The sequence below is a fragment of the Pezoporus flaviventris genome, unplaced genomic scaffold (genome assembly GCF_033815535.1).
Source record: "Pezoporus flaviventris isolate CSIRO_AGI_PZ_B2104156 unplaced genomic scaffold, CSIRO_AGI_Pfla_v1 ptg000001l, whole genome shotgun sequence".
Taxonomy (NCBI): domain Eukaryota; kingdom Metazoa; phylum Chordata; class Aves; order Psittaciformes; family Psittacidae; genus Pezoporus; species Pezoporus flaviventris.
Genome location: NW_026892549.1, coordinates 27865409 through 27882072, shown reverse-complemented (window position 1 = coordinate 27882072; position 16664 = coordinate 27865409). Strand labels below are relative to the sequence as shown.

Sequence of the window (16664 nt, the reverse complement as noted above, 5' to 3'; positions counted from 1 at the left end):
AGTTGTGAAGGAATATATTTAGTCTTTGTTTATAATGCACAAATAAATTTTTTATTCATATTTTTTATATGAAGTTAGATTTTGGCAAGTGTGCCCTTCTTTCTGCTCCCACGTCTTCTATGATATCAGAATAGTAAAGATGTTACCTCAAAGCACAAAGATATTGGTAATGAAAAACTGGGAACAAAAACTAGGTCTCTAGGTGCACTTGGTTTAATGCATTATTATTATGCTATGTATAGTAAATGGACCATATATCAACAATTTAGGCCCAAATACTGCAGGTATGAAACTCATCCACATAACATACATGTTCCATGCATGAATATTGGAATGTTTGTATTCATCAACATTAAGATTTCTTTAAATCAAACTAAATCATCCTAACATCCTAACATTCTTTTCCAGACTACATATGACTGGATCTTAAAATAATTAAAATACTGTGATTTTTTTGTTTTGAAATAGATCCTTAATTATGACAATGGATATTTATTAATCTTCCTAAAAATCCAAAACATCCCATTCAATGTAAGAATAAAACATTCCAGAAAACCAGTAAATTCTCTAGCTTTCTTGTAGGAGCAGTATTCATTCCACAACCACTGGAAGGCTCATCAGATTTATTCAATTCAAAGATGTACTTTTATCTAGATCTTCTAATTAAAAGAAGAATAAATCATTAATTCAGTTTCAGAAAGGCCTCAACTTGTTTTCAGTAGCACTACACATAGGAAAACTAAGAGCAAGCAGAAAAATTTCCATAACATCTTTGTCATGAGTGAAAATAATCTGATTTCTAAAGTAGTAAGATTATAAAATACTTTTTTGAGGTGGAGGCAGATTTATCAATGGTACTGATGCATACTAATTTATTATCCCCTTAACAGTTAAAATCTAGAAACTTTTTAAGAAAAAACATGTTTTGTTTAAAAGTTTACCTTCCTTCAAAAAAAATTTCATTCTGCTTCTCCTTATTACACAGAAAAGTCTGGTGACTCAGTCTGACAGTCCTTATTAGTACAACACATTTGTTACTGTTTTCTTTTGATGTAATCTTCCTGAAAGGAGGAGGAACTGTATTTCTAACAGCAATCCAAGGCATGTTTTATAGGCATACAGCACAGAATTTATGCCTGAATATAATCTGAATCTCATCCATAACTCTGATTTGGCTGGGAGAACAAAGCATTTCATTGTGTATTCAATAATGGTTTCAGCAATCTTATTCACACATTCCTTCCTTTCTTAATCAACAGAAACTGACTGAATTTAAGATTCATGATGGGGGGATGGGGAAGAGCAGACAGGATGGGACAGGGAAACAATGCCAAAGCCTATATTTTTGAAATCACCACTTTTTTTTGGAGCAAACCATAATCCCTCTTCTATTAAGAATCTCTTACTGCAACTCTTGTCAAACTATTTTGCACTGTGTCCTTTCCTAACGAACTTTGCTCTATACACTTTCTGCACCCTTTAGCTGGCACAGTGCTATGCTTTTGCCTCTATTGCTTCCACTTCAAACAGCTGAACTCTCTGGGGATCACAGTGCACAGTTTAGGAATCACTGTCTTGTGCAAAGGTTAAAGGTCAGAATGGACAATCTGAAAACCAGCAATTGCAAACTGTCAGAAAACTGCAGATGTTCTGTTCATTCTTTTGAATTGTGTTTTTCCTTGTGCACATTGTAAACAGAAATTAGGGCTGTAAAATAAAATCAAAGTGCACAAAGTTGTGATTCTTGATGCTGTACTTTGTAATGCTATCTAAAGCCAAGTCTGTCCATTTATCATCTAACTTCTTAATTAGGTTTTAACATAATTACTTGTATCTTTAAAAATCCTGCATTCCTGAGGGGTGTGCATTAGGAATACTCAAAATGGCTGTTTTTATAAACCACACAGTTATAACAAAGCTATTCTTTCATTTGGAAGTATTTCTCAGCACTAGAGCTCAGTGAAGATGTTTAAAGCTTTTTGTGTATTATTTAAGTCACTTCTGCTAAGAAGTGGAAGAACACTCACCTGAACTTATGCATCAAACTTTGTTCTCAGATGCATCAATGTAACCTAAGACAGAATTTACCCATTCCTTATAAAGTTACTATAAACAGTATTTGTTGACACAATAAGGTCTACGACTATACAAGCCTTGCTAAGTTACAACATGTACTGTTAGTACACTACATTTTTTAAGCAGACTAACACCATCATATAATCACAGAATGGTTTGGGATGGAAGGGACCTTAAAGATCATCCAGTTCAAACCCCCTGCCATGGGCAGGGATACCTTCCACTAAATCAGGTTGCTCAGAGCCCCATCCAGCTTGGCCTTGAACACTGCCAGGTATGGGGCAGCCAAAAATACTTCAAGCAACCTGTTCCAGTGCCTCACCACCCTCACAGTGAAGAACTTCTTCCTTGTATCTAATCTAAACCTACGCTCTTCCAGTTCAAAGACATTCCCCCTTGTCCAATCACTACATGCCCTTGTAATAAGCCCCTCTCCATATTTCATGTAGGCCCCCTTTAGGCACTGGAAGCTGCTGCTCTAAGGCCTCCCCAGAGCCTTCTTCAGGCTGAACGAGCCCAACTCTCTCAGCCTGCCTTCACAGAAGAGGTGCTCTAGTGCGCCAATCATCAGCATTTGTTTAAAACAAATTACCTGGATAACAAAACATTCAAGATTGCTACACAACAAATTTGAAACCAGTGCTTTTATTTTTTATTTTCAGGTCCGAAGTAGAGAAAACAAGCTTGTGTAAGCTTTCTTATCAGTATTACATGGCTGAAAGCTGCCAGCTGTTCACATGCCATATTAATAAATATGCCCAAATCATAAAGCTTTAACTGTATTTGCACATTGCTTTTATTACTAGACTGTTTTATTCATGTTGGCACAGGTAATCCATGCAACGTAGTTACTCACACCTCATAAACCACACTACATTCTGTTTCTGAAATAACTAGGAACTTAGGAAAAATAAATGCATCTAAAAGCAAGGGCACTTGTGGCATCAAGTCAGCATGTCAATATGTTATAAAACCTAGACTTCTAATATGATCACTGCAGGCAAGAAACCACTCATTTTCAAATTCTGATGTTTATAAATACTAAAGAAATTAAGATCTGCTACCAGGAGACAAGTACTACAAATAAATGTTAGGGTGCCCAGCAGTAGACACTAATGAGTGTATTCAGTGCGGTGGACATTCACATTATTAAACATAAATACAAATAGTCTTTAACAAAACATTTCACCAAAAGTACTGACCACTGAAGGACCAAAAGAAAATATTTTTTCCTTGTTTTGAATTGATTTTAGAAACGTGTAATGTGTAAACCCAATGTAGTAAAAACTAACTTCTAAAAAGAAAAAAAAAATAGTAAGAGTGGTTTTTTTTTCAGGTAATAAAAGCAGTCTTCTTTGGAAACATTTCATTTACCCTGTTCCTCAAAAAGAACAGAAGAAAAAGCATTAAGACCATTTTTGCAGCATTTGACTGAAAAGTTATTGAACATTTTTGTAATTAGATAAAAGACTGGTATTTTTATTTGGTCATTCAGGAGTACAGTATCTTTATGATGTAAAACCTGACCTTAATTTGAATGAAAAGAAATATTTAGAGGAACTTAGAACTTGTCCCTGGCATCTATTATGAGACCTAAAACATAAACAAGTATACATTATTCATCTTGCATATTTTTGTACAGAGTGTACATTCAGTGATAGTTGAAAGGCCCTATTCTGAATTACATATATCTATGCATCTTTCCCCCTCCATATCACAAAGGTGACATGTGGCAAAAGAGTGTCAGCAGTTATGTGGTATTCTACCCCTATGAAAGTCAAAATACTACATTATTCTTCACAAATTTCTGGTTCAGATATGTGCAAAAATTGTATCTTAATATAGATATCAAGGGCAGGTAAGTGGATTCCCTATTTTTGGACCATATTATGAAGCAGCACAAGTCAAAACAGGAAATTTATTACATGATAATCCTCAGGGTATCTCTGTTCTTCATTCAGAGATACCAGTGTACCTCATATAGTGATATGTAAACTAGCTTTAATCTCACTTGCTCAGACACCAGCTGGAGTCAGGGCATGTATTACAATGCAGGTTATCTGCCCAAGGAAATTTTCAGGACTCTCTCAAGCTAGTATGGTTCCCATTGAAGTCAGTGCTGCTGTATTTTCACTGTTGCCACTCTGCAAGCTAGCTCAGCTACACTTACAGACATTGCATTCACCTTTCTGCTGTACTGACTTCAAATTTACTAGATTGGATCCTGTATCTCCCTTGCTCACCCCTTCTGTAAGTATTCATATTATCTCTCTGGGCTGTAAGCTTGTAAGTTTACTTTGCTTACAAGTAGCTTGCAAGCTACTTGTGCCCTAATTTCTTGCTTCAAGCCCTTTCCCTGACTGCAGTCAGTCACCCTAGCTATTACCCTCTAAACCCCTCTGCCCCACCCCAACTATCTAACATGTCAGCTTAGTGAAACTGGCCTTACCTAGCTGTTCCCCCTCCTCTGACATCAGCTTCACTAAGGGCTTCCAGTCTCCTCAATGTGTCATCTTTTCACACTCAACCAGGGGCCCCCAGAGCCCCTACATTCTGGCTGCCACAAGTGCTCTCCCTTCTCTGATCTAAGCCCCCCTTCCCCTGCCCACACTAAGATTCTTGCCTCCCACACTCCTGTCCACTGCAGCAGCTCGCAGGCTGTCCTGGATCACTTCAGCTGGCAATCTGGGCTCCTGCGTGAACATGAAGAAGAGACAGTCCCAGGTGTGCTGCCTACCACCATCTCCTTACAGACTGTACCCCTGCCTAAGCTGCAGACCTCCATCTCTGGTCATCTCCTAAAATGCTTCCTTTACACCACCAGTGAAGAGAGAGCTTTTAGGACTTTGAGGGGGAAGGTGGAGAGAGACACACATATAAAGACATGCAGATTAAAATTAATGAAATTTCACACATGACATTCTGAGGCATCACAAGTCTTAGCATTTTGTGTCCACCCAAGGAGCCTGACTCCTTGTTTGATGCTGATAGTCAGAGACTAGTCCTAGTCAGTGGGTAACACAGAAATCGTCAATGCAGTCTTAATATATAAAATACTGATGTAAATTTTCTTACATAACAGAGAATAATAAACAGTATTTTGTTTAATTACATCCAAAAAATTAAAAGGAAATCTGGAATTGTCTCACTGTTATGGAAAGGTATTCAATGAAGTCAAATATGAGTGAAAAAAATACTGCCATGATTACAATTTATTCCTCTAGAGAATATTACGAGCTAGATTTTTGGATTTTGTAATCAATGGAACCATATTCACACCAGCCCAGCACCAACTGAAAACAGAAAATTTGCTTGCTATATTAAAAAAAGGGCTTTGCATATAATGTACTAGTGGTTTAGAATAATTCATGCACACAAAAATCTAACCCTGTAGCACTCAGATCAGATCACTGCTACGATCAGTGAGAACTAAGATACCAAGATACCCACTGAATAAATTACAGGTCATACATATCAAAACTGCCACAGGCAGTTCAGGTTATTTTTGTCCAAGATGCAGACTGCTTGCAACTAACATAACTCTCATATTAGAGCTCCAAATTTCTTTTATTCCGCCCCCAAGCTTTGGATAGCTCTTCATCCTTGAAAAGACTCAACCATTTCCTTAAAATGGGCATTAGCCATAGGAGGGAAAAGGCAGACAATGCTCTGCAATTTCTTCTTACTCAAAAAAAGTAAAATAGGGTGTAGATGGCACCAGAATGTGGCCCATAGAATGTATCCTCAGCCTCAGAAACACTAATTCAAAATTAGTGAATTCAAAATGCTGCGAGCTGTCAATACACACATCATAATTCTCACTTAAAGAAATAAATAAAACTTGAGTAGTGATCAGCCTTTCCATTTTAACTTAGACTGCTATCTCCAATACAAAAGTCATTGATATTTAGAATTCAAAATTCAGAAGTATTATCAGTAGTACAAGTATTGCTCTTTAACAAAAAAAAAAAAAAAATTTTTAAATAACTGTTCGGACAACTTCAAAGTTGTTCCTAAGGTATTAGAAAAGACGATTTTATGGTTATCCTCACTGTCAGATACTATCTACTGTTTTACAGTGGCAAATAACTACAACAATTTGGGATGTGTCACATTTAAACCAGTAAAAGTGATGAAGAGTGGGTGTCCATTATGCTCCCTTAGGAATTTTTAATCAACATTAATTTACTATAGGGAAAAAAGCAAAAGAAAAGATGCCCTTTTCCTAACTATATGGGACACAGTAGAGAACTTTTGCAAGCTATCTCCCACTTCCTAACTGTGCTAGATGGGTGCTTGTCTTCTGTGTTCATCAATATGAAGGTCCATACATAGATTCCTACTTCCCATTGATATCAGTGGGAATTAGAAACCAAAGCAACAGGAAAGGAAAACTGGTTTTGAATTAAAAGCTGGCCTTTCCAGCCAGTTCTATTCCATTCAATGCAGAAGTAATTTGGAGAAAGTCAGTTGTCCTTTTCCATGAGGATTTGAAAATGAACTCATCTATTGTGCATGTAGAAGCCAAGTGCTAGTAAGATGGACCCAACGTGCTTTTCTCAGTCTTACTGGGCTATGGAAGGCATCATTCTGTTTCCACTTTATTTTCAAACTAAGTTATGGTTTATCTCCTAGGCTTCTCAACTACATATGGATTTCAAGGCAGAATTCATATTTGTAAAGAATCTAAAATGTTTGATGCTATGAGGTGGCACCACAACATAATAGAATAGCACTCACTTTTCATAGAAGAAACCCTAATCTATTTATTTCCGTTGGCATCCTATGGCCTTTGCTTCTACAGATTATTGTACATGTGGCACTTACTCATTCTTGTTATGAAAGAAAATGACATTACAAAAGGTCTTTTCCAGTTGTTCTTAAACACTAGGTGTGTGGTCTAAGGAATAAAACTGCTGTGGGTAATTAATTTGAAATTGTATTTGCATATTATGTTTTATATTCCAGTTTTTAGTTAATTTCATTATTTTTCCCCAACTGTTGCTCTAGTTCATATGCTTTGATTGTTCATTCAGTAGGTTTCTGTAGGAACCTTCCAAAAGCATGTCCTGCTTTTACAAAAGAGGTTAAAGTTAAACTTCAGAAGCATCAACTTCCTAGATTTTACCAAAACAAATGCTAGCCATGGTTATCAACTTTATAACTGCCCAGTTAGCCATCTGGGCTTTTTTCAGCATTACTGACTATCAGCTCCTCTTCATTTAAACATTGATGGCATGGGCATGCTTCTTGCACAGTGGCTTGTCCTTCTTGGAGTAGAATGGCTGACCTTCCAAATTCACATGGCATACCTAGAATTAATAATAAATACAATCAGGAATTATTAAAAAAAAAAGAAGAAAAAAAGAGAGAGAGAAAGACATGATTATTACAACTGTATTTCTCTTCTGCCTACACATTTCTTTGGCAGAAGTGCATCTGATTCCAGGATCAAAGTGCATGCCTTGGTAGTTTTCCTACTCCATGTTGAGGTTAGGCTCTGGTTTGCATCTGCTCTTCTTCTGCTCTCTCTCTACTTTCTTGCCATCACTAACCACTAAATTCACTATTAAAAAAGGGCACACAACCCCTTGGCAGCTCCAGCATGTCCCAGCAGTGTTTGTGGAGACTGTCAAAGGAGAGTGGAACACTCAAGCACATGCAGCTAGCTCATCTAAGACCTAGCTTCTTATCTTTTCATGTATGATTTTTCAAAAGCTCTGGTTAGGTGCCATGGTCCCAGAGGTAGCATCCTTCAATGGTACCATTAGATACTCATTCCTGTTATTACTTTGTCTTGGTATAGGTGCTTATGTGATCAAGAAGCGAGTCATTTGGACATCCGGAATCACTGAAAACTACTTACTTATTCTTACCAGGTTATTCTTGAACCGATAGAATTCTCTGCCTGGCTGCTGAAATGCTGGTGTTGACATAACAAAGCACTTGAGAATGCATGGCCCAGGCAGGGCAGCCAAGGTTTAGATAAGCTTAAACAGCCTTTGAATTGTATAGGTATCTACACAGGGTAGTGCAACACCGCTTGCAAGGTCAGAGTTGACTAGAACCACTTAAGAAAGTCCATACATCAGAAACTAGGAATAAGAATAAATGTTGTGCATAATGCTTATGGCAGGCTTAAGACCAGTGAGGGACAACATCAGTGATGTGCTTCTGCAAGTGGAAGAAAAATCATGTGAAAAGATACGGGGATAGCATGCTAGAAATTAAGAGTTATGTGTTTATTTGCATTTGACTTAACCCACTGAAAGAAATTAAGTTAGTGCCTAACAAATGCTGTGAGAACTGCATTAACAAAACTATCGCCTCCAAAGAAAATTGGGTTGCCAATTTAAATAAATACATAAGAATGCAGTTAAATGAACTTACAAAAAAGAACAAGAAATACTCAGAGAAAATGTCTAAGTGACTAATAGCTGTTAATTTGGGAAGGAAACTCACTGTCTTAGTATTCCTTTCTATGTTAGAGTTCACAGGAATTTTTTCTCTCACTCACTTCCATGTACCTTAAGAGACCAGTAGCTGGTTTAGCTTTAGAGATTTATAAACATTTTTATACTTTCGATTCTTGAACCTAAATTTTAAAGTTAACCAACATTAGAAATTGTCATTGTCATTTTTGATGTGGCCAGCATACTATTTTTAGTTAATTAGAGGCTCTAGATACTATTACCTTAGGAATGATACATTGCAGAGTAGCACAGCTGTGTTAGAACCATATGAAGAGTGCTGTTTATCATATGGATTTTACTATTTTGTGTGCAGAGTGTGGGAATTTGGCCACACTACATAGCTGTACATACACCACAGATTGATGAGTTTGACCAACTTCTATGCTAATTACTATTCATTCTCACTAAGCAAACTTCTTTTTACAAGTTTCAACAAGCATTTTGCATGGAAATACGAACTGCATTGCTTTGTAAGTAAAATTGTGGCTATACTGTTGGGTATGGTGTTAATTTATTTTAAATCCTGCTTTATCTTTATCTGGTAAACATTGGAAAGAGTAACAGCAATACTGGTATATATTACTGTATGAACTCTCTAAAACTGGATGATTTATTAGAAAGCACTCCGTTGTGATGGTCAAATATAATAATTCTAGTAAAAGTTTATGGAGGACAAAATGATTCCCATCCTCCATCTGCAAGGAAAAAATGAAATTCAATCCCTCTGCATTCTTAGTCATAATGTTAGTCATTCTTGCTTTCAGGTCTTCTGATGTTACTTCACAATTTATGAGTGTAAAGAAATGAGATAGTATTTGGTATAGAACCCACAGCACAAATGAAGCAGGTATCATGCCAAGTGTGTCCAAGTGCTTCAATGAATTTATCTCCAGCTTCAACAGGAAAATCACAGCCATGGCATTTTGTGCTGAACAAAGCAATATAATCTAAAATAAAACAAAAAGCAAACTTAGAACAAGCTCTTAACATAATTGTATTAAATCCAAGAGAAATAGAAAGTTTCCAGAGGATCATTTTTTTCTTGTTTTTGCTCAATTTCTTCCTACATTCACTGAAACACACTGAAATCTGTTTCTTTTCTTTCATTACTTAAATACTAACTCAGTGCAAAACCCCACATCAGCATGACAGCTGTCATCACAAGCACTGGAAACAAAAAAAAAATCATGAAATACAAAATTATGTTTCTCCCAGTTTTAATGTATGTGGAAGCTATTAATAAGGGCAAATATGGTCATACAAAACACAATTTAATGGCCAGTGATGTTACCTTAAGGGCGGTGTAGAAGCATAATTTAAGTTTCTATGACTGGATTTATATTCTCTCTGCAATGAGAGAGAATAGTATGGAAACCCCATACTGGCTGGTTAATACATCTTTACTTTGAACATCAACTGCAGTCTGAAAGATTTGGCATTGAAAAAGATTAGCAGAAATTCAAAAGGTATATGGAATTCGTGAGCCACTAGAGGTTATGGCAAACCCTCTGATTCTAATGGGTAGGTGCCAAGTCAGTCATGCTGTATGGTTTGCATTCTTCACTAAGAGTTACTTTGATTTGTAAAATTTGATTTGCACAACCATAAGGAAGGACTCTCCAGAGAGGAAGAGGCCAGAAGCTCATTAGATAGACAACACAGGGCTAACAGTGGGAATATCACTTAAACCTTAACCTGCTTCCTGACCATGTCATGCAACTCATTTGCATGGCAAGCGCCATTTATTAAACTATATTACCCTTTCCATAGTTTGGAAGGCTCTTCCTTTCTTAGTTGGCAAGAAGCAGTTCATTTGTTGCAACACTCGGAAAACAAAATCTGCACTACCGTGTGTTGCACATCTAACAGAGCTATCTTTTCATATATGTTGGTTGATCAGTTTTAGGGTGAGAGAGCAGTACCAGAAGTCATAATTCAAGCAACTTTAGTAGAGAGAATGTGGGCAGCAACCCACACATACTGTCTAGAAGTGCTACCGGAATCCTAAAAGAAGAATTTTTCACCCAATCACATGTAGTTTTCTGGTAAGCAGACTCTACCAGGAAAGGGAGGGGGAGAGGGGGTAAAGTGCAGGGAGAGAAGTGGAAGGTAAGTATCATAATATGTGAGGGGGAGAAATGAGGTAAGCATTCTGGGACATAGAGGCAAAAGACCAGTGGCTCTGCCAGTCTGTCATGTAAAGTGGAGAACACAAGGGAAACACCTGTATATGCGGAAAGTGGAAACAAAATCCATGCTGAATGGGTAACTGATTTTATTTTGTTCAGCTGCTTTATTCTTATGTTGCTTCCATAAAACATGAAGCACATGATTACTGAGCAGAACTGTCCAGTTTGCCATACCTTTCTCACAGTAAGGTTCTCCATCCTCCATGTGAAAGAGGCTATTCCCAAACGGCATCTTACAAGCTGCACAGACAAAGCAACTTGTGTGCCAAGTCTGTCTTAGGGCATGCATCACTTCCTGTAAAGCAAACAAACAAACAAATCTCCAGTGGAATAGCATGTCCTGTAACTACCTACTGGAGAACAAAGAGAGGGCAGAGATGCTATAAATTTTTCCCAATTCTCCCCCTCAAAATTAAAGAAGTGTGACAGAAATTGGGCTCCTTTGGAGAGAAAGAGGAAATAGGACTGCAAACTTTCTGGAACAACATATTTGCCAAAATGAAACAACATAGTTCAGCCAGCTGTTTGTATCAACATGCTCAATCACTGTTGCAGGAGAGATTCTGCACAAAGATTCTGATTATTTTCTCCTTTGTTTTGACATGACTAGTATGAACTCTTCAATGCAAGAGTATGATTTGTTAAATAAATTTTAAAGCGTAATTTTCTTTCTGAGACCAAGAAATACATGGAGGTGATAATATTTTAATTCTGATGTTTCAAAGTAACTTACATTATGTACTAATTTCTGTAAGCTGCTCAGAAGAATGCTTCACAAACTAATGTGAAAATCTAAAAAAAAAAAAAAATCTGAAAAATAGGTTCTTAGATTTTAATGTATGTGATCAGTGGAAATGAGTCTGTGTTGTCTGTTCCGAGGCCATGTGCTCAGCACAGGAAAACAAATTCTGTGCAACTGATGTTCTCTTCAACTGACTATCCAGATTTTTATCAGCTTCTTTCTTTTATCCAGTATAGATCAATGTCTATTACTGACGGCTTCATTACTATCTTGTCACACAGAAGCCCTCCAAGTCCAAAACCTCCTGTATTGAGCTCTGCTAACTTCTCAGTCTTACTTGTACCCAAGATGTTGTTCGACAATATATCTCTGCCAAACAGTCCAGTTTTCAGAGGGCTTCATAACAGGTGCAAATTAATTTAACTTCATTAACTTTAGTGAAACAGCATAGATTTACACCAGCTGAGAATCTAGATCCTGGTTTATGTTGCTTCCAGCTATATACCTAGACTCTTATTCTCTTCTAAAGATTATTTTTAATCTCCATTGGCTATGACAAAAGGGACTGAAGTCCTCTTCCATTGAGTGAATAGACAAAATAGTCTAATTTATGTTTGCCATATATCTCATTAGAGAACCACCATTTGAGATTCATTAACTTCTGTTACTATTTGCAAACAACTATCCCTGATAAATAGGTTTGGATCCATTTATGAACCTCACTAAGCTAAGAAGCAAAAAACAGATTGAGAAATCTTATTACTATAAATAGAGGCAGCTGGCATCTTTGCTATTTTCCTGATGAAAATCCATAACGGGGAACTGATTTGTGCCAGCATTAATTAGGTAAGTTAAGTCAGTACTCTGCTGTAAAATTACTGCTGCAGCAGCAAACAAGAGTTGGTTGGAGCCAGAGCTTCACCCTAGATGTCTGATGCTGCCATGCCTAATTGGCCATTGCAGAGAAAAACATCTAGTCTATCAATGCTAACATTTAGACATGTGAAAAGGTGACAGCTAAACAGTGAAAAAACACTGTGGTACTACTTGCTTCCTTGTTTAAGAGAATCATGTCATATATTCTCTATTACTGCAGGCATAACTACCTTGCTAAAATTATTTTATGGTATTCCAACCTCATCACTATCTAACATATATGTGTAGCAAATTTACTTGTACCTAAACATGAGTACATTAAGACAAAATAGGCACCTAGTTTTGCCTTTCTGGAATTCAGATCTTTGTATTTATTCTGGATTTTCTTAACTATAAGAAGTCAATAGAATTCCTTTCAGCAGATGTGTTGCTAGCTGCCAGTGAGGTGCAGCAAGAGCAATGGGCCTCTTCCTAAGATCACTGACTATTCCATTGGAATTTAGACTAAGTCCTGTGTAAGAAAAAAAAAACAACAAACAAACTGAGTTCAAGTCTCTTACTATAAACATAAGGAAAAGATAGAAAAAAGTAACTATGTATCAGATAGTGAGGAACTATCCAGGAAGTGTTACTTATTTTACACTCAGTGAGATGGTAGCTGGATTACATATTCTGTCTAAGAGTTGAATACGGTACAGAAATATCCAAGATTTTGGATAGATAAAAATTACTATAAAATAGTACGTTTTTCATTCTGAAATAATCAAAAGGCTGGGAAATTATTATTAAATGGGGGAAATAAATATCTACATTCACTACTTACAGTCTAAACTACTTCATTATTTCAATGAATGATGCAGTTGGAGAAAGGGTTAAGCTTGTTCTCTTACCCCCATGATCTTAGTGTGACATCTGGCACAGGTTGGTGCAAAGAACTGTTCATAACAGCGCTCACAGTACACACTATTCTGCTCTTCCACAAAGCACATATCAGCCAAGGATGTCTTGCAGTAAGCACAATTGAATTCTTCTGGGTGCCAAGAGCGACCCATGGCTACCAGGAAAGGACCCCTGTAAACAATTGTAATTATCTTAATAGATAAAAAAAAAGATTGAATGACCCTGATAACAAACCCACTTTGTTAGACATCACATACACAGCATTCTACTTAAACCATGAAAGTGCATTAAAATAAGATCCAGAAGCCTGAACAGAAATGGTCTTTTTCAAGATCATTACTCACGCACTTTGCCAATTGGTTAAAATCTTTCATTATTGTTTAGTCGTATCTATTGGATTTAACAGACAACTGTGAGAAAAATCATCATTTTCCTATCTCCATAGCTCTAAGTGGCCTTTGTAAAGAACTGCAAAGACAACAGGAAAAGGCCAAGGGTTGTAACACAGAAGATTATGCTACTATTTGAAAGCACGAAAAAGTAGGCAAGTTTCCAAACAAAAACACCCACATCTCACAATAGTTCCTCAAGTCTCCTTCTCCTGCCTTCCTCTCATCTGAGAGAGCACTGCATGTGGCATATTCAAGAAATGTCAAACTATCAGATGACAGCTTGCTGTTTCATTATACTGAAGACACATTAAATTCATTTTGGTGATTTACTCTTGATTGTGTTTAGGTATAGTGATTATTCCTGGAATCTTTCAATTTCAGGATATATGAAGGGCAATAATCAGCAATTCCACACCACCAAACCAGCTCCTTTTACTGGGGGGAGACTATCATTAAACATGGATTACTTAAAGTTGGTTAGCAGTCCACAGGGTAACAATGGGCAATGGTCCAGCAGAATGAACTGGGAAAGGAGAAGGGAGAAGCATTCTATGAATCACTGGTAATAGAGCGTAGGCATTATCTTTTTCCAGACAGAAAAGCAACAATTACACTTGGCTGCTCTTCCAAGATGATGTCTTCTTCCCTTTCTCTCCATTATCCTCCCCTCAGCCCCCAAACTCTCCCAATGAAGCTATATGTACTTCCTTCAAAGGGTACCTTAGGACCAAAAACTTGTTTAAAAAACAAACAGCAATCTGCCACAGAATCCAAGAAACAAACAATTAGCATGTATAACTTTGCAATGATAAAACGTGAACCACAGAATAGCAAAATGAGCTCTGGAAATGTTAAATTAATGAAGCAGAAAACAGACATCCCTGCTGGGCAATTTAACTGAGTCTTAGGCTCTGGTACTGTATATTAATATACAATATCCAGTGTCTCTGATTTATTTCTTTTTCTGCTTCATCCCTTTTCAAAACCTCATGACCTTACCGAATTATACTGTTACAGTGCCCACAGAGAGGAGTTCGGCTGCTGGCTGCAAAACGCTCAGCCCTCTGAACTGTTCCTCTAGCAGGAGCTTGGGAAGAAGTTGAAACTGGAGATGGGTAAGCAGAAGTTGAGGCAGGAGATGGTACGGGAGCACCCCTTGGTAGGATGTGCTTTGTGACAGTGGTGGTGGTTTTTCCAGGTGCAAATTTCTGGGAAAAGGACTCATCTGTTACCCAGGGAGGGCGACTTGCAGGCTCAGCGTTGGCAGGGGTGTAGGAATGAACTGGTGCCGGCGCTGTTTTAAGTATCCCAAAAGAAAGCAAAAAGTATTTTAAAGTCTTTTCTTTTGATGGCAAAGCAGCAACACTTACCAGATGTACTCATAAAAAAGTGACACATAAAAAAATAAAAGCTGCAGGTGACATTTAATTATGGTCTTTCCCATACTGCTCATTAATTCTGGACTGAGGCCAAGGACATCAGCACAGTCACTGACTTCTAATCTACACGCATTACAGAAGTCATTGTCTGCTGGCTTTTACAGATTTTATGGAGATCATTTTTAAGGACATATCTTCATTTTCTGGTAGGAATGGATATGACAATTCTGTGATAATTTCAAAGACTGCCATATAATCTATTTAAGACAAGTTAAAAATAGAAACACCAGATCATATAATAAAATTTTTAAATAAAAAGTTATGCTTGAATTTTGATCTTGTTCTATTCATTAAAATGCAGCATTTGCCACAGATGTCACCAAACACAGGCTCACCAAGGAACACAGAGATAGAGAGCACTAGAAGCAATACTGAGGGAGCTAGTTCAGCTCACATGACCAGCAAGACAAAGCCAAGAGCACTTAGAGGAAGGCCTGATTTGTGGTTATGACTGATCACTGTTCAGTTCTTCACTTTCCCACAGACTTCCTGTATAACTTCAAGCAAAGCGTAGTATCTCTGTGCTTCAGTTCCTATGTATAAAATGGAAATGTTACACTTCCTTTCTTCCACCTTTTGCCTATCACATGAAATCTTAGTGCAGGCTACCTCTGTGTTTGTATGCACCAGGCTCTAATCTTGGGTGGAGCTTTATCACAAAAAATAAGCAGAAGCTAGAGCCTGCGCATAGCAAAAAGCTTTCCCATTGCCCATCTTTTTTCAGAATGTCAGCTCTTATACTGACTAAAGTCACTGCCCAAGAAACTGCCTCGCTTTGCCAAGTACAGGAGCACTAAATGCAGTTTGCCCTTTGCAAGGAAAACAAAGTGAATGATAGTTGGTTTGTGTGAGAAGGAACAGAAGCTTGGAAAGAGCATAGATTTGGGAACAGAAGTCAGTTCTGCAGTCTAGTTAAATACCCTGCGCCTTGTAGATCACAATGCCAATAAAATGATGATCAAATACAACGTTTACAGTTTTAAGGAGCTTGCAGGTATAAAGGTATTTCAACAAAGAAGGTTCTGAGTGTAACATGAATCTTTCTGCATAATTAAATGGCAAGAAGATTGTTCTACTTAACACTCCTCCCTTAGCCCACACCCATCCACACAGAATACTGATTATTGGCAATTAAAGGTACTTAAATTGCATATATATCAATCCACTGTGATCACCCCAGTGATCTCTGATTTTTTTACTGAGTTCGGAGTTGAAGCTAATGAATCTTCTTGATAAAATTTTCTTATGCTACACTATCAAAAAATTTCTGCTTCATAAAACTCTATCCCACCTTAGCTTCAGGCTTCTTTTTTAACTTCGGTATGGTAAACAGTGTTTAAAGATTTCAGAACTCAGTTTATATGCAATCTCTTTAAATCCTGAGGCTGTTGCTATTTATGTATTAAGGTATTAAGCTAGGCAAAATTAGAAGGCAATATTTCATCTCTAATTGGTGAGTTCAAAAGGCTCCCACCTATGAGGCTCTCTAATTAAATAAGGTGACTTCTAGCTCACTCAGTTTTGTGAAAGGATTCTCCCTCTCCCAAGAGCCAGTTCTTGTTCATGCAAAGAACAGC

The 16664-nt window shown here is 37.3% G+C and overlaps 1 protein-coding gene across 12 annotated transcripts in view; it reads right to left on the bottom strand.

Annotated features, from left to right (window-relative positions):
• Positions 1-2701: 2701 nt before the first annotated feature.
• LDB3 (LIM domain binding 3) overlaps positions 2702-16664 on the bottom strand; it is a 124735-nt gene continuing 110772 nt past the window's right edge. For all 12 annotated transcript variants that reach the window (XM_061449496.1, XM_061449515.1, XM_061449487.1 and 9 more), the window contains 5 exons: positions 14648-14942; positions 13247-13427; positions 10913-11033; positions 9381-9496; positions 2702-7388 (listed from right to left, as the gene is read on the bottom strand). In XM_061449496.1, the coding sequence (XP_061305480.1) occupies positions 7299-7388; positions 9381-9496; positions 10913-11033; positions 13247-13427; positions 14648-14942 (803 nt within the window). In that variant the 3' untranslated portion in view covers positions 2702-7298. The remainder of the gene's footprint in view (positions 7389-9380; positions 9497-10912; positions 11034-13246; positions 13428-14647; positions 14943-16664) is intronic.